The 25,811-nt window shown below is 50.5% G+C and overlaps 1 protein-coding gene across 3 annotated transcripts; it reads left to right on the top strand.

The window, feature by feature from the left end:
* Positions 1-4,115: 4,115 nt before the first annotated feature.
* PDGFB (platelet derived growth factor subunit B) lies at positions 4,116-24,455 on the top strand. Of its 3 annotated transcripts, XM_071549875.1 has the most exons (8): positions 4,116-4,192; positions 9,673-10,111; positions 16,537-16,633; positions 19,797-19,880; positions 20,420-20,625; positions 22,328-22,469; positions 22,873-23,040; positions 24,244-24,455. In XM_071549875.1, exons 2-7 carry the CDS (start codon positions 9,956-9,958, stop codon positions 23,007-23,009), a joined length of 822 nt encoding a protein of 273 aa, XP_071405976.1. In that variant the 5' UTR covers positions 4,116-4,192; positions 9,673-9,955; the 3' UTR covers positions 23,010-23,040; positions 24,244-24,455. The 3 variants fall into 3 exon arrangements, with proteins under 3 accessions (XP_071405976.1, XP_071405977.1, XP_071405975.1); XM_071549876.1 differs by lacking the exon at positions 4,116-4,192 and having other exon boundaries at positions 9,145-10,111; positions 22,873-23,036; XM_071549874.1 differs by lacking the exon at positions 4,116-4,192 and having other exon boundaries at positions 9,145-10,111.
* Positions 24,456-25,811: the final 1,356 nt, after the last annotated feature.

The following is a 25,811-nucleotide window of genomic DNA, read 5'->3' as shown; positions in this document are numbered from 1 at the left end:
TCCCAGGTCCTATTCATCTTCGAGGTCAGGAGTGTTTCTCTGGAACAGCACATGGCCCATGCATGGGAAAAGGCTAATATCTGGCTGCAGAAGGTAAAGACCTGCAGGCTGGGCTTTACTTCAAGTCCAGTCAGAAATTGAGACAGCTGGTATTTAAAAAAAAAAAGTTTTGGTTTTTTTTTTAACAGCAAGAAAGCATCTTTGGATCCCAGCTGGATCCAAGGGCCTGTGAGACGTGAGGCTATATCTGTACCACACTCCTTTATTAGGACTTTTCCATTCTCTGAGCTATCTCAAACCCTCCGTCTGCCCAAGATAATGGAGAGGCAGCCAAAATGGCATTTTAAACTCTTGGCTCCCTCTACCAACAATTGGACAAAGCAAAGATGCAGGGTGGGAGAAACTGCTTTTCTGGAAACTTCTATTAGATGGCAAAGGGTCACACCCCCTTCAATAGAGATTGCAGTTGTGGGTCATTTTACATCTGCCTTTAATGAAGAATGGTGGGAAGGGAAATTTAGCTCCGATGAGCTAATTAAATATATATATATTTCCACCCTGTGAGCAAGGAAAAAAAAAAGCCTTGGAGCAGCTGCTAGGTCATTGTTTGTGAATTTAAAAATAAAAGTTTCTTGGCATAGATTTCAGAGATGGAGGCAGTATCTTGCGTTGTCATTCCAGGAGTATGGGAGAAGGTTGAAGCCAGGCAAGGATAGTCCAGCTTGATTACGTGTTGCTCAGGTGTGTCTTGGCTTTTGAGCCTCTTTTGCCTCCGGCTGGTTTAGGTAATCAACATCCTGCCCAGATGGTGAGCCTCACCAGGGACAGATTTACAGGCCCCACACCCTAAAGAGCTGGGAATATCCTGCCATGGCGATGGTTAATGCCTGGCAGTGCCCTTGGTGAGGCTAAATGGTTCAAACTAGGCTCACTTGGAACCACTACCTAATTTAAGTTTCATTTAAGCTCAGGTCCAGGTACCTATTCCTGCTCTGAGCTATGTGTAGGTGTAACTGTGGCTAGCCTTGCCCCCAGCTGCCCTGGTTTTCTGACTAGTTATTTCCAGTGGACTCCAGTATGCACCTTAGACCTGTACTGCAGGCTTGTTTCCAGCCCTGTCTCCTGCTGCTCCTGATGGGATCTTGCCTTGTCTAAGGCTGTGACTGAAATCTGTCCCTATCATGCCTGGGCTGAGGTCACTTCTGACTTGTCCTGTCTTGTGGAGAAGCCCTGTTCTTGCTGCTTCCTCACACTGGTGACAAGCCAGACCATGGTAGGAGGCCTCAGCTCCAGTGGCCTTGATGCTGGTTTTTCCCTTCCCACCCTGCTGCATCCATTAGTCTGATGCTTTCTGGCAGCGGCTACACATGGAACAGGAGACCTGAACTTTTCCATTCCCCAGCCTCTAGCACTGCCAATCCCTCCGAGCTAGGAATGGGCATTAAAATCACCCTCCACCAGCAAAAAGGTCTGGGTTATCCCCTACACTTCTTGAGCCCCACATGCTGTTCACCTTTCTGAGAGGGAAGGAAGGAGGGCATTCACCTCTGCCCCAACTGGTGTAGCCCTGCTTGGCTTCTCTGCCAGCTCATACTATGTTGACTGTGGCTGTAGCCACTCTCCCACTCCCTCTGAGCACCTAGTGCTGCTCCTTTCCCTTTCTTGTCTCACCAATGGGTCTGACACGCTTGGTGTGCTGTCATTCTGAAGAGCCTGTCCCCAAACTTTTGGCAAAAGGGAAATTAATAATATTAGCAATAAAAAAGACTCATAATCCTCCCAGACAGATTATGCAGCCAGAGAAAGAGAGCAAAGAGTGGGGAGCCCAGCTTGCCTAAAAGGCCAGTTCCACCTGCTCATCAACTCAGCGACCAAGCTGGGGAGGGTCACAGGAGGCTGGAGGGAGACACTGTTCGAAGCTGAAGGAGGTTGGGAAGTTTCCCTTGTTTTTGAGTCAGTCCCCCAGCTCACCTGCCTGCATTCCACTATTGAACAGGACCTCTGCACCTCCAGACGCCCCACAGATATTTTGGCATGCTTCAGTTAGCACCTTGTGTCCATTCTTGTGCAGAAAATGCTGCTAGCCCATGCTCCCTTTTCCAATGACACTGAGCAATGTGGTCAATATGCACAGTCTAGGCTTTTTTCCTCTCCAGGAGCAAGGCAGAAAGGCTTCCTGTGCGTGTACTTAAGACATGTCTGTTCATCAAGAGGTGTTGGCTCCCTCCTCACTGTGGTTATGGGAAAGCCTTTATGTTTAAAGAGGAAAACAAATGAATAGATTCCCCTGACACCCAGACTGATCAGGCATGAACCCAAGGGAGACCCTTGTTTAAACACTGGGAGTACATTGCTGGATAATACCCCTCCTATCCCTTCCCTCTTGGCTTTTTTTTCAATTATGTTACACATTTTTCTGCCTCTTTTTGTTCTTTCTGAGCTTCTTGCTTCTGGTCAGACCTGCTTGGGGAAAGTGTAGGGGCAGTGAGGGTCCTGCAGGCCAGAGCTTCTAGGCTGGAACAGCACAGGGGCAGTGCTGCTCCAATGACTTGCCATGGCAGAGCTGTAGGAGGAATGCCATGAGCAGATGGAAACATACGGAGAGCATCTGGGGCATGTCAGGGTCAGGACATGAGGAGGCTGAAGTGGGAGAGAAAGTTTTCTCTCTCCTGATCTTAGGTTTCCCTCCCTTTTCTGCACATCTAAGCTGGTGAGTTTAAAAATGGTGTGCTCTCCTCCTCCCTGCCCTACAAAAACAGAGTCTAGAGTCAAACTTGGAATTCCCCTGTCTCATCACTGGGGAGACAGGGTCTTGGTGGTGATGTCACCCCATCAGAAATCTTTCTGTGCACGAGGCTAAGCAAGCAATGAAGAGGGAGGCCGGGGAGGAGGAGGGGAGTTATGGCAGGAAACCAAGAACACATCAGACACTCTAAATTTAGATCTTTTTATTCAGCTTGGACAATATTCCTTGATTTCTCATTGTTCAGGAGAGGGCAGAGGGCAGGGGATCCATTGAAAGGCTTTGTCCTGAAAGATGCCACTTAGTCTGGGTATACAGGGGGTGAAGGAGCCACAGATGGTGTTGGTTTGGCATGGGTGAGAGGTGTGTGTCCTACAGTTCCAAATGGTCTTTGGATGGGGTGGTGGGAATGGGGTACCTCTGAGCAGTCCTGGTACCTGTGAGGCAGATCTCAGGGCTCCCCTCAACCCTGCACACCCAATGCCATTCACAGGCAAGGCAGTGTAAGGAGGGGCACAAGGCCCCTCAGCGAGCGCCCACGACCAGCGAGCGGTGCCTTTGCTTTGGGGCACGTCCCCATGCCAGCAGGGTGTCAGGCACAGGGCGTGTAAGATAAATACACACCCGCTCTATACGTCTCACTGCCTTTCCGGCATTGCAGCTCAAAGTCTATTTTTAAACTCCCTCCCTTTTTACACAGGCCAGCAGATAGCGGCAGCCTGCCTCCTGCCATGTCAGGCATGCTGCTCTCCCACACACCCTGGGGAGCAGGGTGTCCTCCACACCACATGGGGGGCACCCTGCCTAGTGATGGGGATGGGGCACAGGGTGGGCTATGGGTGGGCATGAGCCACATCTCCCCAAGTCACAGGCTCAGCCACGGCAGGTGCAGGCAAGCCAGAGTGCCTGTCTGCATTTGTGCTGTTGTGAACCACCTGCTGGTACAAGGGTGCCACAGAGTATTTTGTGCCACTGTGTTGATGGGATGTCAGTTCTGCTCAAGGCCCACAGCTTACGGGAGGTAAATGAGCTGAGAACTCGGTGCAGCAGCATCAAATCAAATCCAGTGTCAGCACAACCAGATGGGTGCAGGCAGGAGGACCAGCTCTCACAGGTACGAAAGGTCTTTGCAGGTGGAAAGGTCTTCACAGTTGGAGAGCACATGGGGCTTTCCACCATGGCCGAAGCTCTGACCCCCAGTGAGGAGCTTTTAGAGTGGGTTTTCCTCTGTGACGTGAGCAGCAATAGCAGGTGGTGAGGAGTGTGGAGGGGAGAGCTGCTTGCTTTTGATTTTCGACCCTCATCTTCATTTCACATCATGAGTCATGTTACGTTCTGAGCTGAGTAACTGCTGGGGCTATTTTTATTTCAGCTCAGCAAGCTTCCTTCTCACTGCTGCCACTGCCACCGCCACTCGCTGCAGACCCAGGGGCAGAGGATGGGGAGATGGTGAGTGGCAGAGGGCGAGGGCAGGGGAAGCAGTGTTTGGGGTGGTGTCAATGGAAAGGGGGACTGCTGCCCACCTAATCAATTTGGAAACAAAAATAGTATAAACCTTTTGAAAAACAACAGATGACCTGCGATGTGTGGTGTATTCACACACACATACATATATATTTATTATACTGGGAAAGGGGAAGGGGGGAGGGAGAGAAATTCCTTTCGAGTGCTATTCACCAGTCTGGAAAAATAAAGAAGGAAAGCAGAACATTTTTTCCTTTCATCAAAACAGGAAAGAGAGGGGGAATGGGGTGGGGAGCAGATCCATAGACATAATGGATGGTTGCCAGTGTAAGGAAATTGTTCCCTTCTACCCTAAACTTGGGGGTTGGGGAGGGGGAGAAATATATGGTAGTACAATCAGGGAAGGCTGCATCCCCTCCTCCCCACTTGATGTAGGAACATGTATGCACACAGGAAAGTGCTGGGAAATCAGTGCCCCCAGCTTTGCCTTCTCTCTCTGAATCCTGCTCGAGCTGCACATCCACAGAGATGTGAAATTCCTTTGCCTTCTCCTTCACCTCAAAGTGTGGGGTAGCAAGGCACAAGCCTTCTCCCTGTCCGCCTTTGTCAGGGACTGTGCCCTGCCCTCTGCATGAGTCTGTGTGGTCGTCCTCCTTCCCCCTCCTCTCCTCTCTGCCACGTTTCTGCCAGAAATGGGTGAGATGAAGGAGGTGGTGAGGGGCTAGAGGAATCCCTCTGACAGGGAGAAACAGGCAGAGGGGGGTGGTTCCCATCAAACTCCTGCTCACCAGGTGACACCTTCCATTTCTCTGCCGGCTCTGTCAGGATTTTACTCATCCTTGGAAAGCATTTTCTCTTCCAGGGGTGGGAAGGCAAATTATGCAAGACCTGGGTACTCTGAGGCTCTCCCTTTCTCTGGCACCAAACACCAGGCTCCCTGCTTGTGTCTGTCTCCTTCCTCTGTTCTGTCTTCTCCTTTCCTTCTTTTTCCTTCATTAGACTGAATTCAGTGATTAGAAAGTCAGGGCAGCTCCCACGTTGGCAGCCTCTGGGGCAAATGGTGTAAACCACGGTGTAAACTTCATAGGACAACTCTGTTCCGATCACGCAGCTCAGGATAAACCTCACACAGCCTGGCTGTGCAGTGTAAAACCAATGCACCCACAGAACAGGTCTCCTCGTGAAAACTACGCGTAAAACTTACTCCAGGTCCTTCATTTCAGCGTCACAGCTGCTCTGCTCCTCTCCATTGATGGCTGCTGCAGCCCCACGGTGTAGGCGTAGGGATTGCTCATCATTCTCCTGAACTCAAAGACCGGACCGGGAGCAGCACCTAAGTTAGATACCTTGAGTGGGCGGGCTGACTATAGGTCGGCTTTCAACACCTCCTAATTTCTTTCCATTGATTGTTTTTCAAAATAGGACTCATCATGGAGAGGCTGAGACATCTCAGCTGTTCAGACTGAGTCTTGCTTTCCATTGTAAGCCCTGTTTTATTTCCTGTTGTTTCACAACTCTCTCCCTTTCTAAAAAAAAATGTAATAAATAAATTAAAAAAACAAGTTATCACCCCTCACATCATACCTCTGTGGATGGTGGCTAGTAGATCATTTTTTCCACAAGATGAGGGAAGAGCAGCCTTGCAGCAAGGAACTGCCTATTGTCCCCCTGGAAAGTGTTGCTCTCCTCCCTAATGATAAGAAAATAACCACGGAGATGAGTTCAGCTGTTCACAGGTTTGAGAGCTCTAGTGGTGTTGAAGGTGTTTGAATAAGAAACCCTGCTACAGGCTCTTAGGAAATCTGTTTCTGCTGTGGTTTGCCTGCGGGGCCGTTACCAGCTAGCACAGTTGTCACCAGCCATTGTCAGTTTGTGATGCTCTAACAGGACATTTTTATGGTCCAGCTGTTTCATGTAGCCTTGAAATATCTTCCAAATATATGCAATGGTGGTTTCAAACTCTCATCCTGTGACATCTGGGACACCAATAGCCCTGCAGTCCTCCAGTCCCCTTCCACAGGCCAGGTGAGGGGAAGATCCAGTAATCCCCATTAATTTTAGGAGCTTGTGGGACAAATGTCGAGCTTATTTCACAGAAGTAGGAGAATCAAAGGAACACCTGCCTGGCTTAAGGCACAGCAGTTTTAAGGGCATGCACCCCTATTGAACTCTATGCCAGTGAGACTGGCCCAGCCTTAAGTGAGTCTAAAGACCTCACAAGGGAAAAATTTGTCGCTGTCTTAAAAACAGAGAGAGTAAGGAAAAGCAACTGAAGCCTGAGCGGCTAGAATATCACATTGCTCTATTTCCAGGCAGGGTCATAGGTAGATTATTAGTCAAATTCCAAACATCCTCTTCCTTGCTGTCTGGAGGTTCAGCAGGGATAAGCTTTTTGTTTCTGATGTTGAGTTTCTAAAAACTGCCTGGTATCATCCACATGAAAATAAATAACTCTATTTCTATTCCAGTTAGCATGTAATGTAGCCGGATATTCAGAAAAAAACAACCTCACACCACACATATTCCCCCCCAAAATCAGGCCCTGCAGCAGCTCTTGTTGCTACTGAGCAGCAGTCCCTGACAGCCTTCTGCTGAGTCCTTCTTCTCTCAGGCAGCAATATCTCTCCCTGCCGAGGAGTTTGATCAGTCCTCCCACACGCAGGCTGTTCTGTCCTGGCCAGGCAGGCACTACAGCATGGGGGAGCCCCTACACAACTTGAACCAGGTGGCATGAAGGTGGTGGAGCCACACCAGCTTGTTTGAGGGCAGAGACCCTCAAAACACACCTTAGCCTCCACTGAACCTTAAACACACAATGGTGTCATGGACATTTGGGACCTAGTTGCCCCTAGCTCCCTCTCCCCAGATAGAAGGACTTCCAGAAGTTGGTTTGGCTATCTCAAATCCTCAGCTTCCCCTGCTGCAGAACACCAGGGAGCTCAAAGCTACAGCATTTCTTTGGCTGGTGCCATCTGGAGTGATGTGAGATAGACCCAGGCCCTTTTAAAACCTTTTTTTGAAGTCTCCTACAGATTTCAGAAGGAGTTTCAGCACCCAGGTAGACATTAGGGTAGCAACTCCACCCTGCTGGGGGTTAGAGACAAATTATCATCACCTGAAATGGCTGGTACTCTTGCTGGCGGGACAGAATGGAGAATGAGGGGAATTCTTAGAGTGTCCTGAGGAATTTGGAGTGGGACAGGGCTAACAGGGCTGGAGCATCTAAGATAAAGACTTCTTAAGGTCTCCGGCAGTAGAAATGAACAAAGGTATGCCTTGCATTTCCACTTCCTCGCCCTTGAGCTCCAAAATTGGGATCAAGTCACTTTTGACTTGGTTTGAGGGACTGCCAGGACAGTCTTTATCTCTGGACTCATGACTTCAGATGGCCTGGGCTCTGGAGCTGACATGGCTCTGACCAACGCCCTACCTGTGGGGAAGCCTACCACTGTTCTTCTGGGTTAGGGCAAAGGGAGGTGGTCCCTTGTGACCTAAGAGCACCTTGACACACTGCACTACTGAAGGACCTTTCATTTTGTGTCTGAGTTACCTGTCTCTGTGATGGGAGGATTAGAAGAGCTAGGCTATTTTAAGAAAGCTATGGAGGACCCCCAGTCCTCCTTGTGTTCCTGTTCTTCCTGACCAACACCCACATCCATGAGACCAAGTCAGGTTCGGAGGTGTAGCTAGCCAGCCTGGGAGGTGTTGTCAGAATGCCTGCTATAGAGGAGTATTTGGTAAGCTGCCTGCTGCTCAGTTCTGGTAGCTGCTCCTTGTACCCGGACACTTTGGATGGTGCATATGTGGCTGCTGGTGTGAGAGCATGTGTTTTAGAGAGGGTTTGGCTGCATGAGACTTGCAGGCACCTAGACAGTCTAAGGGACCATGTGTGATGCTGTGAGATGAGGCCACTGGTATGCCAGTGGGTGTATGTATGTGAGAAGGGAAGAGAGAGGGGGAGAGTGAAGGAGAACACATGGATGCCCAGGGATGTGTGAATGAGACAAAATTTGCACGTAGCTGTGCATGCGAGTGGCTCGAATAGAAGTGTGTGCGTAGCATAGAAAAAGCAGAGGAGATGCTTGGGATTCAGAGTGAACGCCTGCCGAGTGCCTGCGGTGCATGACAGTGCAGGAATGTATCGGTGGATACGAGCCTGCACAAAGATGGTGCAGAAACCCCTCCTGGTCATGCCTGAAGTGTGTTTTGTGAGTGTGTAACTGTGCCAGGAGATCACTTGTATGCACATGAGAGGGCGTGTGTATGGGTGTTTTTTCAATAGGATATGACTCTTTCTTGAACTCACCTGTTAGCAGCCTTCCCCTCCCCATCCCTCTCCCCCCACAGCAAATATCTGCTTGCTTAATTTCCCTTCAGATGTTTATTACATCGTGGAGATAATCATGCAGCAAAATACCTCCGGGTGCCACGAGCAACACCAGATTGTCTTATAGGAACGTGTAAATTTCTGTGGCTTCTTTTTTCCCCCTGCACACAAAGAGATGTAAGATATTAAAGCCGTCTCTCTCCCTGGAGCTAGTGCTGTAGCAGGGCAGGGAAGACAGCAAGTGGAGCTCAGAGAAATGGGCTCCAGACTGAAACAGCAAGAACCTGGGGCCAAAAAAAATAACAAACTACCGTGCCGGGAACTCCTCTCTTCTTATCTCTTGCCGAGGAGGCAGGAATTTCTGTCCCCATTCCTCACGCGATATTAAAGCCACATTATACAGGTTACTGCAGCATTAGTCATTTTTAATTAATTTATCATTTAAATTAACACACTTTTTATTTGTCAGCGATGGACTGCTACTCCCTCACTAGATTTTTCGCTTGATACCCAGCAAGAGGAGGGTGGCAAGTTATGCTCCACCCATCTCCTCCTCTCCTTCATAAAAGGAGCAGCCCCGAGTGCCAGTTTAGTCTCTCTTGCAGCTCGCAGACTGAAATAAAGCCCCGTCGGCTCACTCGCCTCTCCTGCAATTTTACCTTTTCTGCATTTTTTTGGTTTCCCTTCTTGTTGCAACAGAGGTCGAGAGGCAGAATCAGCAGCTCTGCTCTGAGGCTTGTCAAGGCTCAGTGCACGCACACACACACACACGCACGCACGCAACCCAGAGAGAAAACATTTGCTCTCACCTGTCTCCAAACCCAAAGCAAACCTCCCGTCCAAGCAAACTGCCAACACTTGGAACGAGAAGGAACCCGAGCCAGAATCTAACGTAAGGCGAAAGAATTCAATGTACACTAGGAACTTTTTGCTAAGAAGCAAGAGGGCAAAAGGAAGGAAAGCAGCATTTTAAGAAAAGGACACCTTAAGGAAGATTCCATTTATTGGATTTCGCACCAAACTTCGGAAAAGTTTTTGTTTTTGTTATTATTCTGTTATTATCATCTTTCTTTGAGAACACTGAGACATTGTTACCTGCATGTAAATGCTTTTACATATATATATTTTTTTTAAAAAGGAAGAAAACCAAGACGAAGAATAGCATGTGGACCACCTAGCCGAAGGCACCACTGAAGCATCCCTTGCAGCGAGGGGGACGCAGACTCTGGATGTGTATAATTCCGAGGGACTGCATTTTTTTCCCACCGGGTTTATGAGATAGCGCAGAGGCAGGCGAGGCATCGAGAACTACTTCTGTCTCCTCTAACCACCACCACCTCCACATCCTCTTCCAAGGGCTTCCCGCGACTCTCCCACCGCAGCCCAGCTCGGACGGGACATGGGAACGCGCGGCACCCTCGATGCGTGAGGCCGGGCGGCCGCGGGGCTGTCTGCGGGAAGCGCTTCCCTCCTGGGGCTCGCCGTCCATGTGCCTGCAGCCGGCGGGGCCTGGAGTCGGGATGAATTTCGGCGTGGTCTTCGCGTTCATCCTCTCCCTGCCCCTGGCCCGCATGGAGGTGAGTTTCCGCCGCTGGCAGCGGGCGGTGCTGCCGAGCTGCCAGCCCCGGGATCGGGGGGAGAGCCGGCGGCGCCGTTGCCGCCCCGCAGGTGCCGGGCGGGAGCGGCGCGGCGGGGCCGAGGAGCCTGGGCAGGCGGCGCTCCCCTGCCCCTCTCCCAGGGAAGGACTGCGGTGGGGCGCGGGCGCGCCAATGGCGGGCAGCGACCGCTGGAGCGGGCACCCCTCTGGAGCGGGGATAGCCCTCTGGAGCGGGCGCTGCCCTCGGGACGGGCCCGCGGGCGGCGCTTCGCCTGGGAATACGTTCACCCCCGTGTCTGCCCCCGGCTGCAGGGATAGGGGAGACCAGGCTGAAGCAGGCCTTCATTAATGTGGGCTGCTGCTGGAGACCTTCCTGCCCTGCCTCGCCCAGGGCTGTCACCCCGGGGGGCGGGTGCTGGCTCTGTCGAGCCTTTCCCCCTTGTAGTGTTTTTGGCATCCCTGCAGGGTGCGTGCAATGGGGACAGAGGTCCATTTGCCACCTCTAGAGTAACATGCAGTGTGAAACCCACCCTGCCATCACCAGGGGGGCTGATGGAGAAAGGGTGTGGGGATTTGGAAGGGACAGGGAAGGGGACAGAGTGGCTAGAGACACCAACATTGGGCTGCATGGTTATTCAGCAAGGTGTGTGCCCAGCTGGGGCCATGGTCACACAAGCATTTTGTCTTGCAACCCTGAATGCTCTGATCAGAAGAAAGCCGGGCAGAGGGTGAGGGACAGGTGCTGGATTTGAATGAACACCCCAGCCCTTTTCAGTTTCCCTGTGTGGAAATTGAAGCCTCATCCCAAGCCATGGTTGAGGAAAAGGATTCCCAAATCCTTTGACCTCTGCTGCCACGTTTTATTCTCTGATCACATGCAGATTGAGGGAATCAGAAAGCCCCTAACATTCCTACACAGTGCTCGGTTCCCACTTCAGCTCTACCGAAGGTGACAAAACAGGGGGTTGGATCTGCAACTTGGTTGTCAGGGGCAAGAAATAGCCTTCCACCAAAACCTTCCTCCCATTTCATGATTTCTGTTTTCACCTTCCTTCTTTTTGAGCGGGGTGAGTGGGTGCACCCCTTGTGGGGTGACAAGGAAGAGGCTGGGTGCAAAGCATCACGTAACCTCCCTATGGGCCCATTTTGCCTTTGCCCAAGCCACAAAAGGAAGCAGTTAGAGCTGTGGGCTGCCCAGTGGTTATGTTTGTTTTGGGCAGAGGATGGTATTTCCTCTGTGGATGGCTCAGATGTGTTCTTCCCATGCAGCATGAAACATCAGCTATGGTTGGCGCTGGAGAAGGGTGAAGGTGGAAGTGTCTGTTCCCAGGGGGCTATTATTCAGTGCTGTAACCATACTGAAATATTGTACAGCTCTATGACAGCCTAGTAGGGTTAGAGTTTGGGAATTCTGGCGCTAGGTTTCATAGGAGGATTTGTATTTGTCATGTATTACTGGAGAACCAAGAACATTTCTGCTTGGATAGATGCTTCTACCTGCAGTCAGTCCCCACATCTACTTTGATGGCAGTGTATTGCACCCTTTGCACCAAGCACACACAGCACAGCTCCTACCAGGCTGCTGAAGCATAGTTGTCCTCTGAATGGGGCTTGCAGCTCCTCCCAGCCCTGCCAGAGAAAGTGCACCAGGAGCAGTAGCTCCCCAATTCAGCAGAGGCCTGAGAGAAGAGATGGAGCTTCCTGAGTCCCTCTCCCTCTTCGATCGCACCCACCTGGAGCTGGAGGGCCCTGGAACTCTTCCAGCCAAAGGGAGTACAAGCCTCAGCGGGAAGGTATTTGCCAGTTGGGAAGCAAGGATGCTAAGCTGATTTGCATTTGCCCTGCAGGCTATAATAGTTGCCTTGCAACATTTACAGAGATGGGCTGAACCCATTGTGGTTGTGCTGGGGTGAAGCCCCACTGGCAGGGCTTTCTGGAATTCCCAAGGAATGAGGTGCGGCTGGGCGCTTGCTTATAACCTCGGCCCAGCTCCCCATTGCATCTTCCTGCCGCAAGGCTCCGGCATTCTTCCCTAGTCTTCCTAGCATGAGGCAGTGACAAGGACAAAGCGGTGGAAGCTGGGATGGATGACACGTCTGGGGTGAGCCTGTGGAAGGAGCCAGGCAAGTCACCCTGCCTCCCTCTCACCGTCAGCTGATGAGAAGCAGCAGGAGAGAATGACAGGGTTCCTGTGGTGGTTCCAGTGCTGCCGGTACACAACCAGCCCCGGGGGTGGAAATAGCTCCAGCCCTTCCAGGGGAGATGTGAGGGGAGTGTGGAGGAGCAGTGGAGCCCCCCTGTTACTGGGAAAAGAGTGTTTAAGTCTGTTTGTATTTTAGGAACGTGGGCTAGATCAAACATTGTTTGATTATTTTAAGGGAGGAAAACATAAACCACCAACCTACACAGAAGGGTCTGATGCAATGAAGGTTGTGCCTGCTGTGGGGTCCTCTGGCAGGCAGATGTCAGGTCTCCCTGTAACGAGAGTGGTGTGGGAAGGGTGGAAGCCCTGTGCCAGAGGAGAGCTGGTGGCAGGTGCTGCTGGTCTTGCTCTCTGCCAAGGAATGCAGTGGAGTCTCCCCTCAGGGTCCTTGCATCAGTTTCAGAGGGAATCAAAATATGCTATTTGTTTGGGGTTTTTTGCCTAGCTGATCATTCAAGACCCTGCTGTCAAGATTCCTTGCCATAGTCAGTGTGGAGGTGCTCAGAAAGTTCTCCTCACCTGCGCAGAGCAGAGGATAGCTGGGTGATTCCCTACCATTCCCAAACTGGTACTGCTGCTATCCTTCTGTCCTTCCGTGTGCAGTCACACGTGGGTGTGTGTAGACACCAGCACAGAAAAGGGAACTGGAGGAGTCTTCACCTTGGGAGTATCCTTGTTTGTTTTCTTTGAGCCCTGAGGGTCTGCTTCCCTGCTGGTTGCACAATCTTTGCTCCCTCCTCCTCTGTACCTGCTGTGCTACCAAGAGACACACCCTCAGGCAAGACTCTGAAACCCTTGCCAGAGGGAGGATCGGAGCACAGTCCTACATATTTCCTGCACCACACTGGCAGCAGCTGAAGGCAAGGGGACCTTTTAGCATTCCTGGTGCTCAAAATCATATATTGTCAGAAAACTCCAGAGCAAGAGGTTGTGAGGTTAGGGAGGAGGCAGGTTTTGGGGGAGTGCATGTATGGGGAGCAGGGACAGGGGAATGTCTTGTTTGCAAGGCATTGCTGCGTCTGTATTGGTTTGCAGTGGCAAAATAGCACTGCTGGACATCTGGGAGGAGGGAGTCAAAACTGATGTGTCAAGAGGCCCTGGCGTCACAGCCTCAGCAAAGGGCAGCTGCCAGGCAGGCAGGGCCCCTGCCAGGTGCTCTGTTGGCTTCTGTCAGGTGTGCTGTGGTGCTTGCCCTTCAAGCACTAGCACCCAGCTCAAGAAGGGGAGTTGGATGTCTCTGCCAAGGGATTGGCAGATTAGGGGGTGCCCCTGCAGCTCAAGGGAAAGTCAGGAACTAGTGGGCAGAGGGAGGGAGGGAAGAACAAACTTGCTTTCTTCTAAGAATTCAGGGCCTCGCAGGAATACAAGGCCAGGCCTTGGGGCTCTTGACAGCCAGCCAAGAGTCCATTGAGACAAAAGTCTTCTTTGATCTGCCGCACAGTTAAAAAAGGAGATTGTTAACCTGTATTAGACAAATAACTCCAGAGGAGCTGCTAAGCAGGAAAAACACCAGCTTCTTGGGCTGGTCTGTTGGGAGTCCCACCTCTTGCAATGCTCCTGCACCTTCTGACCCCATGGGATCAGATGGTAGTGGCTGATGGACCTTTGCTTCCCTGTGTCCCATCCCCACAAGTGCCCTCAGCCTGGGTGTGTGCGATGCCCCAGTGTCAGAGCCTCCCAGGCACAGGGCTGGGGGCCAGAGTGGTAGCTGTTTCCAGTGACAGACCCCAAAGGGAATAAGGACAAGATGTGCAGCTCAGGTTATGTAGCTGCTCTTAGGGCACCTTTGGACTTGGTTCTGCAATACAAGGGTACAGTAAGGAGTTTCACAGGCTTGCAGTTGTCACTGGCAGAGTTGCCTCACAAAAATTGGGGAGGAGGACAGGACTATGAGTCATGTGGGATGGTGTTACACCATAGCCATGCTGGTAGTATCTGCAACAAGAAAAAATTGGCATCTAAAACTGCAACTGTGAGCAGGGAGTGGAGCTTATTCCCATAGGCAGTCCCCAGAAATCCTGAGAGCCTACATTTACAATCCCTGATTCATATCTGTTCCCCTGCTCAGATAGCAAGGTGACACCTCCCATCTCACTTCCTAAGTCACCAAGTCTCGAGTCTCGTAACACCTGCCCACGCTCTCCCCCAGCAAGTGCCAGAGTTTAAAGTTCCATTTCCTACACATATTAAGTGTCAGGAAGGACCAGGGGCATCCGTGCAGAGCAGCATTTGTACACAAATGCATTTGGCTGACAGGTGCAAACATTAAAAGCCTGCAATTTTACCACCCAGCACTGACCTCTGACTGAAAGTACTGGGAATTGCAAATGATCTGTTTTCCAGTAAATGTGTGTGGTAAAAGGCAGGGAAGTGGTGCAGAACCTCTCTGGTGCTGGGCTGTTGGTCCCTCTCTTCCTCACACAGCAGGAGTTGTCAGAAGGCATCTTCATTTCACAGATACTCAGTGATCCCTGAATTATACAAGTCTCTCTCTCGCTGTGCATTCATCACTGATGCCGCTTCCCTCTCCCTCAGAGACTAAAGAAGTAATGCCTGGGGATGCAAAATCTGCTTTTGGCTGCAGGCGGACAGCCAGATCTGTGGTGAGATGTGACAGTGACAGGGACGGACCGGGGCAGGGAGGATCAATCTGACTCAAGCTTTCTGGGGGATCTGGCTGCGGAGGTTTAGGATACTAGTGCTGTCTGCTCTGCCACTCTCCCAGGAGGTTTCTGCCCCATGACTTGGGCTGCAGCAGGCACCATGCCCTGCTGTAAGTTACAGTATTAGAAGGTGGTCTGACAGGGCTGATGAGGGAGCAGTCCTGCTGCTCTGCTACAGAAGTGAATGGTAGGTGTCCAAGGGACCCGCACATGTGGGAGAGTGCCAGGCTCAAGCAGTCATGCAAAAATGGCTGCAGGTTTGGGCTAAAGACCTCAAGGGTTTAAAGCCAACATTTAACCACCTCCCTGTCAGTTTTTCTCAGCTCCAATCGGAAGGGAAATGTTCTGCACTGGATGCAGGCAGGGAGGGAATAGCTGTTCAGTAGAAAGACCACACACACGCCACCAACTGTCCATAAAAACCCACAGGAAAATCTCTGTGTTTCACAAGCACACGGGCCAACTTCTCTCAGTTACAGGGGCATGTGTAGGGCTGTGGCTCAGACACCATCCAGCACCCAGCTGAAAGAGCAACTTTTCCGCTTGAGTAGCCCTGAATGAAGAGAGCTGGAAGCTAAGCAAACACTTTGGCCAGTACTTCCCTTCGTCTCTTTTTCTAGTCTTTTGGAAGTATGTTTTAATCAGCACTTGCTTTCCCACACCGCTCCTTTGTAGTCTTGTTAAGTGCTGTCACTGGGCCCACTCTGAGTAAAATTCCCAAGACCTAATGGTATTGCACCTGCCTGCACAAACTCTGAATTTGGCCCATCTTCTGATGTTGCTAAACCTGCTTACTCAAGGTTTGTTGGTGCTGGTGTGCAGTGACATCCAAATTCCCATATGTTTCTTGCCCAAATCAGCTCCTTAGCCTGTCACCTCCCTGCAGCATTTGTGGTTTCACTGAGGGCTTATGCCGGAGCAGCGTCAGCTGTGAAGGTCAATCTTCCACTCCAACCCCACCTTTTTTTTTTCTTTTAAAAAGTGTATGCAAATGATGTATATTATTGGGCCTTTGTGGTTTGAAAACACACGCGCACGCACACGCACATACACGCGATAACTGACAAAGCCCGTGAGGGAGTTTCATAACAGAGGGAAATATTGGGAAAGTTTTATCTGATAATGTAAGGGAAGTCTGTTAAAACGCCTTTACTGCAGGCAGCAGGAATGAGAAGCCACCTGGAGAAGTCATACAGCACCAGAGAAGGAAGCCTTGCTGGCTGCTTGCATAGTGTTCAGGGCTCTGCTGCACAGCATGGGTATTTTTTGGCTTTTTTAGTCTCCTGACAGCTTTGTGAGAGGGAGAAAGTGGGGCTCTCTTGCTTTGGTTTAGGTTTCAGTCTCGTGCCTTCATAAGGCACAAAGCCCTCGAGGTTTAAAACTCAATGCAAGACAATGCATGTGTTTGCATTTCGCTGATTCTGTCATGCCTCCTCCAAGCTTGTACCTCCCCCCGACCCCCCCTTCATGACAGAGTCAGTATTTGCAAATCATCTCTCTAATGCTTGTTTTTCCCTTTCTTTTTTTTACCTCTGGCAGGGGGACCCCATACCTGAAGACATTTATGAGATTTTGGGTGGCAGCTCAGTGCGCTCCATCAGTGACCTCCAGCACGCCCTGCAGATAGACTCCGTAGGTAAATCTCCTCTTCACCAAACACTCCTCTACTTTTCCTGAAGTCTTTGGGGGGTTGGGAGGGAATATTCTGTTTTCTGTCAACAGACCTCACTATAAATATGGGAACCATTCAGGAGCCAAGACCTGGCTATTTACACACCTAGTCCCCTTGAAACTTGTGCAAGTTAAAGGCAAGCAGTTGCCTTTATAGATCTCCTCCTAATTGTCTGGTCTAATCAGGGTCACTGACTTCCAAAAATGATAGGAGATGGGCAAAGTGAGTGTAAGGAACTGAGGTCAGCACTTTTCACTCAGGAAGGTTTAAATTGAGCAAGGATTGGTTTAGGAGGTGGCAAAATGGGAGGTGGAAAGAGGATGACAGAGAAGGAAGGGGCTGAGTGGGTTTTCAAGTTTAGCATCCACAAAAGCCTGCTCCCAGAAGCTCTAATTATGGTGAGGGTGCCAGAGCACGTGTCCAGGGTGAAATACAGAACAGGGGCGAAGTCAGGCTAGCATCGCTTCACCTCTCGCCTGTAGATAAGAGCCTCAGGGGCTGCAGTGCCTTGGGGTCACTTGGCCAGGGCTGAGGGCAATGAGCAGCAGGAGCAACAAGGCTGGAGGGGTCGGCACGTGTGGGAACTGGAGCACGCGCCACGGCGGCTGGGCTGGCCCAGGAATTTATTTATAAACGGTCTCTTCAGAGCAAATTCCTTTCTATTCTAACTCTGCTCCCGCCCGTCGTCCCCCAGCCCCCCCAGCTCGCCTTCTCTCTCGTGTTTTGTCTGTTTGGAGCTTTGTAATCCTTGCCGAGACACTATCTACGGGGGAACAGAATTTCCTGCTTTTGTTTCCTATGCCAGTCCAACCACTGGCGCAGTCTCAAAAGCATTCCCGCTGCCTTTCAAAACGGCCCTGGAGGGGCAGGGGGGAAAAGCGAGGGGGAGGGCACCAGCTGCGTTCAGCTATTGTTTGTCTTAGAAAGAGGCGACAGGGCTCGCCACCACTGCCAGGGCCGCTCCCTGCCCTCACCAGTTCCCTCCTTCTTGTCCATGAGCCACACAATGGGGCAACTTCCAAAATTAGCTGTGCTGGATTGTCCCAGGCTGGTCCCCCCCACTGCAACTGTCTTTAGTGCTGACCTGGAGTGTAGAAGGACAACCTGGAGGAGGGAGGGACATGGTTTGCAATAGGAGAGTCAACACTTGTTGCTATTTCCCCCCCCCTCCCCGTTACTGTCTTCTCATCAACTCAACTTGTGTTCAAAAGGCAGTCCGCCATCATTTGATAAAGTGCCAGGTGGCATAGGATGGAGGGGTGAGGAAGTTGCGGCTGAGAAGATGTGTGCAGTCTGTCATGGCCTGGTGTCTAAGGAACAGATACCTCTCTATCGTAATTATTAACCACCCTCATGGCTAAGAAATAAAATGGGCTTCTCTTGTTGGTTCAAGAAGCCCAGGGGTATGGGAGAAGGCTGCAGAGCTTTGAGGCTTTGCGTCAGTAGTTTCACTTCAGGTCCCAGATGGGAAAGGCTGGTCAGGGAAACAGAAAGTGGTGCTGTGAAGCAGTTTCCTTATTGCACCCCATGGCTCTCATCTGCTCCTAAATACTGACCAACGGGCATTGACATTTGCTTGCCCTGTGTGGAATTAAAGTATCTGTGATTTAGAGTGTCAGCAAAATAATCCCACAGTTGCTGGAGCTATTCCGTGCTGTCCGTGCTTCCTTCCACCGACTGCACAAGGAGCCAGAATGAGGCAGCTCCAGGAGGCAGATGAGCTGAGACAGTGCTCTCCTGACCTTGGACCCTATTGTAAACCCAACAACAGAGGTGTGTAGAGTGGGAGTCATTCCCCTTAACTGTGTCTGCCTTCAAAGCAGGTGTGTCCATCTAAGCCAGTAATCCGGGGCATCTTCTCTAGCCTCAAGAGAACTACAGGCCGTTCTAGAGCATGATCCACCAGTTCTCCTTTTGGGCATCTGCCTCAGGGCAAGACAAATGGGGCCTAGACTTCACCACACCTCTTTAACTGCTTTAAGGGGTGCCTATGTGTCCACCTCTTGTGTAGGCATCGACCGCTCATGATCCCTTTGTGCACCTATCCAAAATCCTTCAGCAACTGCTTCAGAGTTGAGCAGAGAGCAAAGTCTCTGCTCTCCCTTATAACAGGGCTGCACTCGGGCAGGGCTGAGGAAGAGAAATGGGACAGGATAGGTAAGGGAAGTCTGCTCCACCACATATCTGATAAACAGAGATCTTCCACTGGCCCCAAATTCCCTTTAAGAAAATTGCTCCCTTGATGCTGACGTCCATTCAGTTTCCTTCAGCTGCTAAAGCAGGTCAGAGAAGGAAAGAGCTGTGGCTGGGTGGGAGCTATCTTCGAGCGCAGCCATTGTCCAGAGCTCAGGAGGGGCTGTATGTTGGAGTGCTCCATGGGGATTATGGGCATTTCTCTATTCAGCACTTCCTATGGGAAAAAGCAGTGGGGTGGGAGGGAACCGTTCAGGGCTGGCCTCAATGCTATCGGTCTTCCTCTCCCATCGCTGACTGAACCACCTCCAGATCCTGCCACTTACCTAAGAGTAGTATAGAGGAAAAGTAATTTTAACTCTGTTTTTCTGTTCTTGTATCATAAAACTGCTCTACCCTAGAGCAGCAGAGGTGTGGTGGGAGAGAGAAAGCAAGCACCCCACCTCCCACCCATCACCTCCTTTCCGTGCTCTCTCACCTCCCAACTCTCCCAGTCCCAAGCCACCCCATCAAGGCACCTCAGTGTTATACACCAAATGCTGTGCTGGTGCCATCTGGTCTTTGATCCTCCTTGCTGTATCCTAGTCTCAGCTGGTTGTTCTGAATCTCTCTGCTACTCCTCTCTGACACCAAAAAGCCCTGACATGGGCCTTATCATTCTTGAGCTGGAGTTTTCCTCTCCCAGACCTGACTAGGACCCCTCTTTCATGGTAGGCTTATTGCTTTGAGCTGCCCAGTCTGACCCAAGAGGAAAGCTGGAGTGTCCGTGCCCCAGCACAGCTGTAACCTTGCAGATGGATTTACACCTAGTGTGATGTACTGGGGCTGTGGCTTATCCCATATCCCTGCACTTTGCCTGATGATCTGAGCACGAGTGCCTACTATCTTCTCCACCTGTACCTGGTGCTATTAGGTCATGTTTTTCCCTTTGCAGAGCAGGATAGCTTGAGCCTGAACCTGAATGCAACTCAGCCTGGTCAAAACCCTGTAGCTCTGTCTCGAGAGCGACGAAGCCTAGGTGAGTTGGGGGTCTTGCATCTTGTGATTGTTGGTGCACTCACCTGAGCAGTCATGGGTGGGTGCAGATGCATGTGTGAGATACAGATATGGGGGTAGAGGTTTTAAGTGAGTGTGTATGTATAGACAGATGAGAAGGAGGGTCTGGGCCTCGAGTAAGAGCTGGGTGTTACACCCTGGGAGGGCAGGAGAGGGAGTCTGGAGCTCTGCAAGCTGCTCTGCTTTAAATCCTGCCAGTTGTGGTTTGCTCTAAAGTGTCATCTCCTGCCTAGGACTGCACTGCTGCAGTGAGGAGCATCATTGTACTGGGGCCTCCTCCACAGGGCATGGCTCTGTACTGGGAGAGAGCTGGAGGGATGGGAGAAGGAGAAAGAACATGTGTGTGTGTGTGTGTGTGTGTGTGTGTGTGTGTGTGTGTGTGTGTGTGTGAGAGAGAGAGACAGGTGAGGGATCTTTCTCTTCCAGTAGAGATGGCTGCAGCAGGTTGGTAACAACTGCGAAGCCCATTTCACCCCCCATTCTTCTCTTGGCCCTCCACAGATGCTCTGGCAGCAGCAGAGACAGCTGTCCTTGCAGAGTGCAAGACGCGAGAGGTGGTCTTTGAAATCTCCCGCAACATGGTGGACAGCACCAATGCCAACTTCGTGGTGTGGCCACCCTGCGTGGAGGTGCAGCGCTGCTCTGGGTGTTGCAACAACCGCAACGTGCAGTGTCGCCCCACACAGATTCGTGTGCGGCATGTCCAGGTAAGGGAGACATCTCCCACTGCTCATTCCTCCTGCCATCACCCCCATCCCAGTACCTCAAAACCAAGCCCACAGTGGGTCTCACGTGCTGGGGTTACGCAGCTGCCTTGCACCCACTCTGCCCTTGCACCCTCTGCATTGGCCATGCTGCACTTGAGCTGCTGGTGCAGGTCACATCCGTGCCAGCTGGTGGGAGGGCTGGTGCTGTCCAGCATCTGGGGACTGTCACTGTGCAGAGCTACAGGCCACCATCCTCAGCTGCAGTTCCATGTCACAGCTCTTTCTGTGGCCTGAGGAAGCCTTATCTACTGTGTTAGAGCAGAAGAAATGGGGTGCTTTCATCACAGGAACTATTTCTCATGCAGAAAGAGGAGGGTTTGCAGTGTCAGTCTCCATCCCCCCACTGCTGCTGCAGCTTCTTTCCAAGACACGCACTGGAGCAGCTTTTCTTTCTCAGCCCACAATTACCTCCTGACCTGCTCCAGCAGCCAGCAGACACCTGATGGCTAACCTCTTGCTCTGATCCTCCCCTCACAGCTACCAGTGATCTCCTCACAGCTTCCTCCCAGACAGCTTGTTTAAAAATAATACTTATCCCATACTAATCCTCTGCCTGAGCTGTAAGAGACTCCCCCAGGCAGGCAGCAGAGGTTGGCTGGGAGAGACTGTATTCACACAGCCCTTTGCATCAGGAAATTCCTTTCTCAGAAAAGCCAGGCCGAACGAGGGAAAAATGGGGGTGAGCAGTTGTTTTTCTGGAAAAAAACAAGTGAGAGGTCAAAAGCCAGCCTGAAAAAGTGACCTGGAAATGGTTTCTTTGAGGACAGAGGTCTCTCTATTGTTTGGCTGGAAGTGTTTGTCTAGTGAGCAGCGTGTGGTCTGAAGTGTGTGGAGTGGGCTTTCAAGGAAAGATAAACAGCCTGGCTGCTTCAGCGCTGGCTGAGGGATGCTGCTGGGTGCAGTGGGTTTAGAGGAATTCCATCCCAGATGCACAGCACAGTGAATATTTATAGCTTGTGGAGCACTTCAGGGACCGCAGTCTTGCTAGATAAGCTGAGTGGGGTCAGGCCTGCCCACTGCTGGAGTGGGAGGACCCCCTAGGAAGCTTGTGCCCTGTGTAGGGATGTGGAGCAATGTGTCTTCCCTCTGAGTCAGCGCTGGTGGAGAGTCTGAGGGAATTTCCAGAGCACCGCCTTTCCCATGAAACACAGAGCTCAGGGCTTCAGCCCTGTGAGTTATTAAAGAGCTTGAGACAAATTCAGACAGGCCTCAGCAGAGCTGGTGAAGCTGTATTAGCTTGCATCAGGCCTCAGTTTTATTCCTTTTGCTCTTCCTGTAGTTTCCTGTGGGACTTAGTTCTGGTTGCCCCCAGATCTTCTGCCATCACATCTGTCAGAAACAGGCTAGCATGTTCTGCATGCTCTGTGTTTCTGTCTCTGATCAGCCAGTCATCCTGCTTAAGCAGCAGCAATAGGTAGGAACAGGGGAACCAACCAGAGACATCCAAATTTGCCTGGTCTGGGTCTGCTCTGCTGCTGTGTGCTCCCATACACAACACCCCTGAATTTGAACCGTGCTGTGTAAGCTGCCTTCTGACCCTTTGGGAAGAAAGCCAGTACTGAAGCACACTAACACTGATTATTTTTACAGAGTGGGAGCTGCAGCTGTATTAATCTTTTGCTTGCTTCTCTCTTCCAAATAGGTGTACAAGATTGAATTTGTCCAGAGGAAGCCAAAATTCACAAAAGTTGTTGTGCCTTTGGAGGACCATGTACAGTGTCGGTGTGAAGCCGTGTCCCGACCGCCCCCCAGGAACACCCGTCCAGGGTCAAGGGAACAGAGACGTAAGGATGTTGGCATTAGTAGAAAGGAGGGAAGCATGAGAAGAGAGTCTGTGGAGAGAGGGAAGAGCCCTCCACTGGTTTCAATCTACTTAGCTCCAGTCAATCCCCATGGGACTTTGCTGGTTTATACCAGTTGAAGGACCTTTCCCAGGATATCTGCCTGCTAGAAAGGGGCTGAAACCAAGGGAAGTGAAGGAGGGGAAGGTGAGAGGTGAGGGAAAGGGCATGGTGGGAAAAGGGAGAGGGCAGAGACTGTGGAAAACAGAGGACAAGGGACAGAAGAACAGAAAGAGGCCTTGTGGTCCTCTTGTTGCAGAGCTCTTTGTTGACAGTGTGGAGAAAGATGTTTCAACATGAGGCGGCTGCCTGTTGCTGTACAGACACTCTCCCCTCTGTTTGGCAGGCTTGTCACCATCGTTCACCACAGCCACTGTCTCACAGAGGCAGCGAGTTCGCCGGCCGCCGGCACAGAAGAGGAAACATAAGAAGTACAAGCATGTCAACGATAAGAAAGTGCTGAAAGAAATCCTCATAGCATAGAAGTGCTGGCAGGGGAGAGAGCACAAGGCAGGTAACAGCAAGCTGCTTTTCCAGTCGGGAGAGATGTCCTCCTGGGACATGTCATCTTGGACCCTTCCCACAGCACTGGCCATTTATTCAGTGTGAGGCTACTTCAGGATAAAATCTGGGTTGAAGGAGCGGGAAGGACTAGGTTTGATGCCAACATGTGTGTCCTATTTATGCCTTTATGGCTCTTTCCAAAGTTGGAAGGATCAAGCCATCTTTACTCCAGCTATCCTTACTCTCAGGCCCTGCCCTCTCCTTTCTCTGCCTCCCTTACAGGCAGAGGACAAGCCTGACTTCTCGCTACAGCTAAATCACCTCAGGGTCCATGTAATTCATGTCTTCTGTGGAGCAACTCCTGTCCTCCTTTCTCTATTGATTCTCCATTGAAAGCAGAGAATTATTTTTGCTCTGGGGATCTGTTTTCCTCTTGTTTCATTAGTTGAATTGGCAGAAAGACTGAAAAGCAGCAACACTTTCAGTTCATCATTCTCCTAGCAGGAAACCCATGTGCATAAGAAAGGTCATATCAGGGGAAAAGAGAACTGGAATCTCTGGCAAGAGATCTGGACTTTGTCAGGCCAGGGTCTGATTCTTCTCTCTATGACTTGTGTAAACAGGAGTAATTCCCTCATCACCAGAAGAATTTCTCTGGTACAAGGGAAAGGAGAATAAGCCTGGTTCCCTATGAGAGGGGAAGGTATAGAAAAGAGAGAAAGAGTAGTCAGAGCACAGATTGGGGGGAGCTGAATTTAGAGAGAGGTGACAGCTTAACAGGGAGAGCCCTGGCCCATGGCTTGGTGATTCCAGCTCTGCTGTAGCCCTTTGAATGAGCCCAGGCCACTCACTTCACTTTTACTCCCCCTCACCTTGTAGAGGAGATGGCAGACTTCTGTGTGGCATTTCAGGAGCTGCGGACAAGGGACACCAGGCATTGTCTTGGGATTGGGATTCCCACGCTTAGCATTTAGCACAATGAGGGCTCTGATTATCCCAGGATTCTCCTGGCCAGCCTGAAGTTTCCAGGATAGAAATGATGCAAACTCCTGCAATTCAGGGTAAAAAATAGAGAAGGTCAAAAGTCCTCCCAGACTTCTAATCTGGCACTTTGACACAAACATTTCCAGAGGAGAAAAGGGAATAGAAGGGTAGTTGCAGGGGGAAAGGGTTACACATTCTAATGCTGTGTCTGGTTTTGTTTCACTTCCAGGTTTATTTAATATATTTGCTGTATTGCCCCCATGGGGTCGTTGGAGTGATATTCCTCTTTGTCCATCTGCCTCGACGTCTGATTCAGACGGCAATTGGTGCTTCCCTTTCCATCAGTGGACCTTCTCCCACCAAAGTCTCCCTCCTTTCATTTATTAGCTTAATTTTAAAGTTTTGCACACACACACACACACACACACACACACACACACACACACACACACACACACAAAAGAACAAAGATGACCTTTATATATATGTATGAGAAATGAAAAAAGTACAAATAAAACCATAAACGCCAAACAGCCACAACTTTTGCTGAGGATGGGACAATGCCTTCCCTGCTACAGAGGACAGGATGGAAAATGTGAAAAGGAAAATGGGTCCAATTTCTTCTAAGGGAAGAAGAAGAAGAACAGATGGACAGAGGGCAGAAGGGGAATATTCTCCCTTTCTCTTGTGTTTCTGGTAAGCCTGGGGGGCCCAGCTGAGATCCCCACTTGCACTGGACCTACATTATGGAAATAGGCGTATCTCAGATTGCAAGCGGCGACCAATGATGGAAAATGCACTAAGGACTTTTATCACCCTACTTGGGTAGATATATATTTTTAATGTGCGTGTGTATATTTTTTCTTTTAAAAATGAAAAACCAAAACCACTAAGATACACAACATCTCGGGGAACAGAACAAACAAGCAAAGAAACAAAACAAAAACTAAACAAGCCAAATGCATTCCCCCCCTCCCTTTCCCCTCCTGCTCCTGGTGCTGACTGGAAGGTGTTTGGATCGTGGGGAAGGAGCACACAGCAGCAGAATCGTCTCCACGCCCCTGGCTCCTGCCAAGGGGAGCCATCTTTGCACATGCTCGTGGAGAATTCAACTTTCCAGGCTCGAACTCAAATTATTTTTAAAATTTGTATGTGTGCATGTGTATATGTGTGTGTGTATGTGTGTGTGTATATATATATATATATACGTGCGTGTGTGTGTGCGTGTGTGTATGTGTATTTATACATGCATATATAAATATATATATATATAAAAATATGCTCTTAAATGGATTTCATTCCCCAGTGTCAGGAAGCTCAGAGGCACGTGCATGCATTGGTTTCACTGGTCTGGCAGAAAAGCACAGTTACTACAATGTGCCTGCGAGGCCCGGAATGGGGCAGGCAGAGGCATCATCTGATATCTCTCTCTCTCTCTCTCTCTCTCTTTCCTTGCCCTTTTCTCTCACTCTGCACCACCCCCTCCAAGCACAACTTCTTGCAGGAGGTGAAGTGATACCACAAGAAGACCAAGGACAGCCAAACTTAGAACTTAGAAGCATGACTTTAATCTCAGTGAGCTGTCCTTCCCTGCTCTGTGGTCCTAAAAGCAGAATCATGTCATTCCCAGGAGGTTTTTAACCCCTTCCTGGGTGTCCTGCATACACTGATCTCTCCCTGCCAATGTCCCTACCTCTCCCATCATTTTTCTCTCATTTTTCCTCTCAAAGTTCTTCTTGGTCTCTGCCCATTAGATGTTCCCAACCCACCTAGCTTGGAAGTTGATCGAAGATGTGG

Source organism: Pithys albifrons, chromosome 3, assembly GCF_047495875.1.
Source record: "Pithys albifrons albifrons isolate INPA30051 chromosome 3, PitAlb_v1, whole genome shotgun sequence".
NCBI lineage: Eukaryota > Metazoa > Chordata > Aves > Passeriformes > Thamnophilidae > Pithys > Pithys albifrons.
The sequence above is the reverse complement of the archived record's forward strand: the minus strand, read 5'-3'. Positions and strand labels throughout refer to the sequence as shown.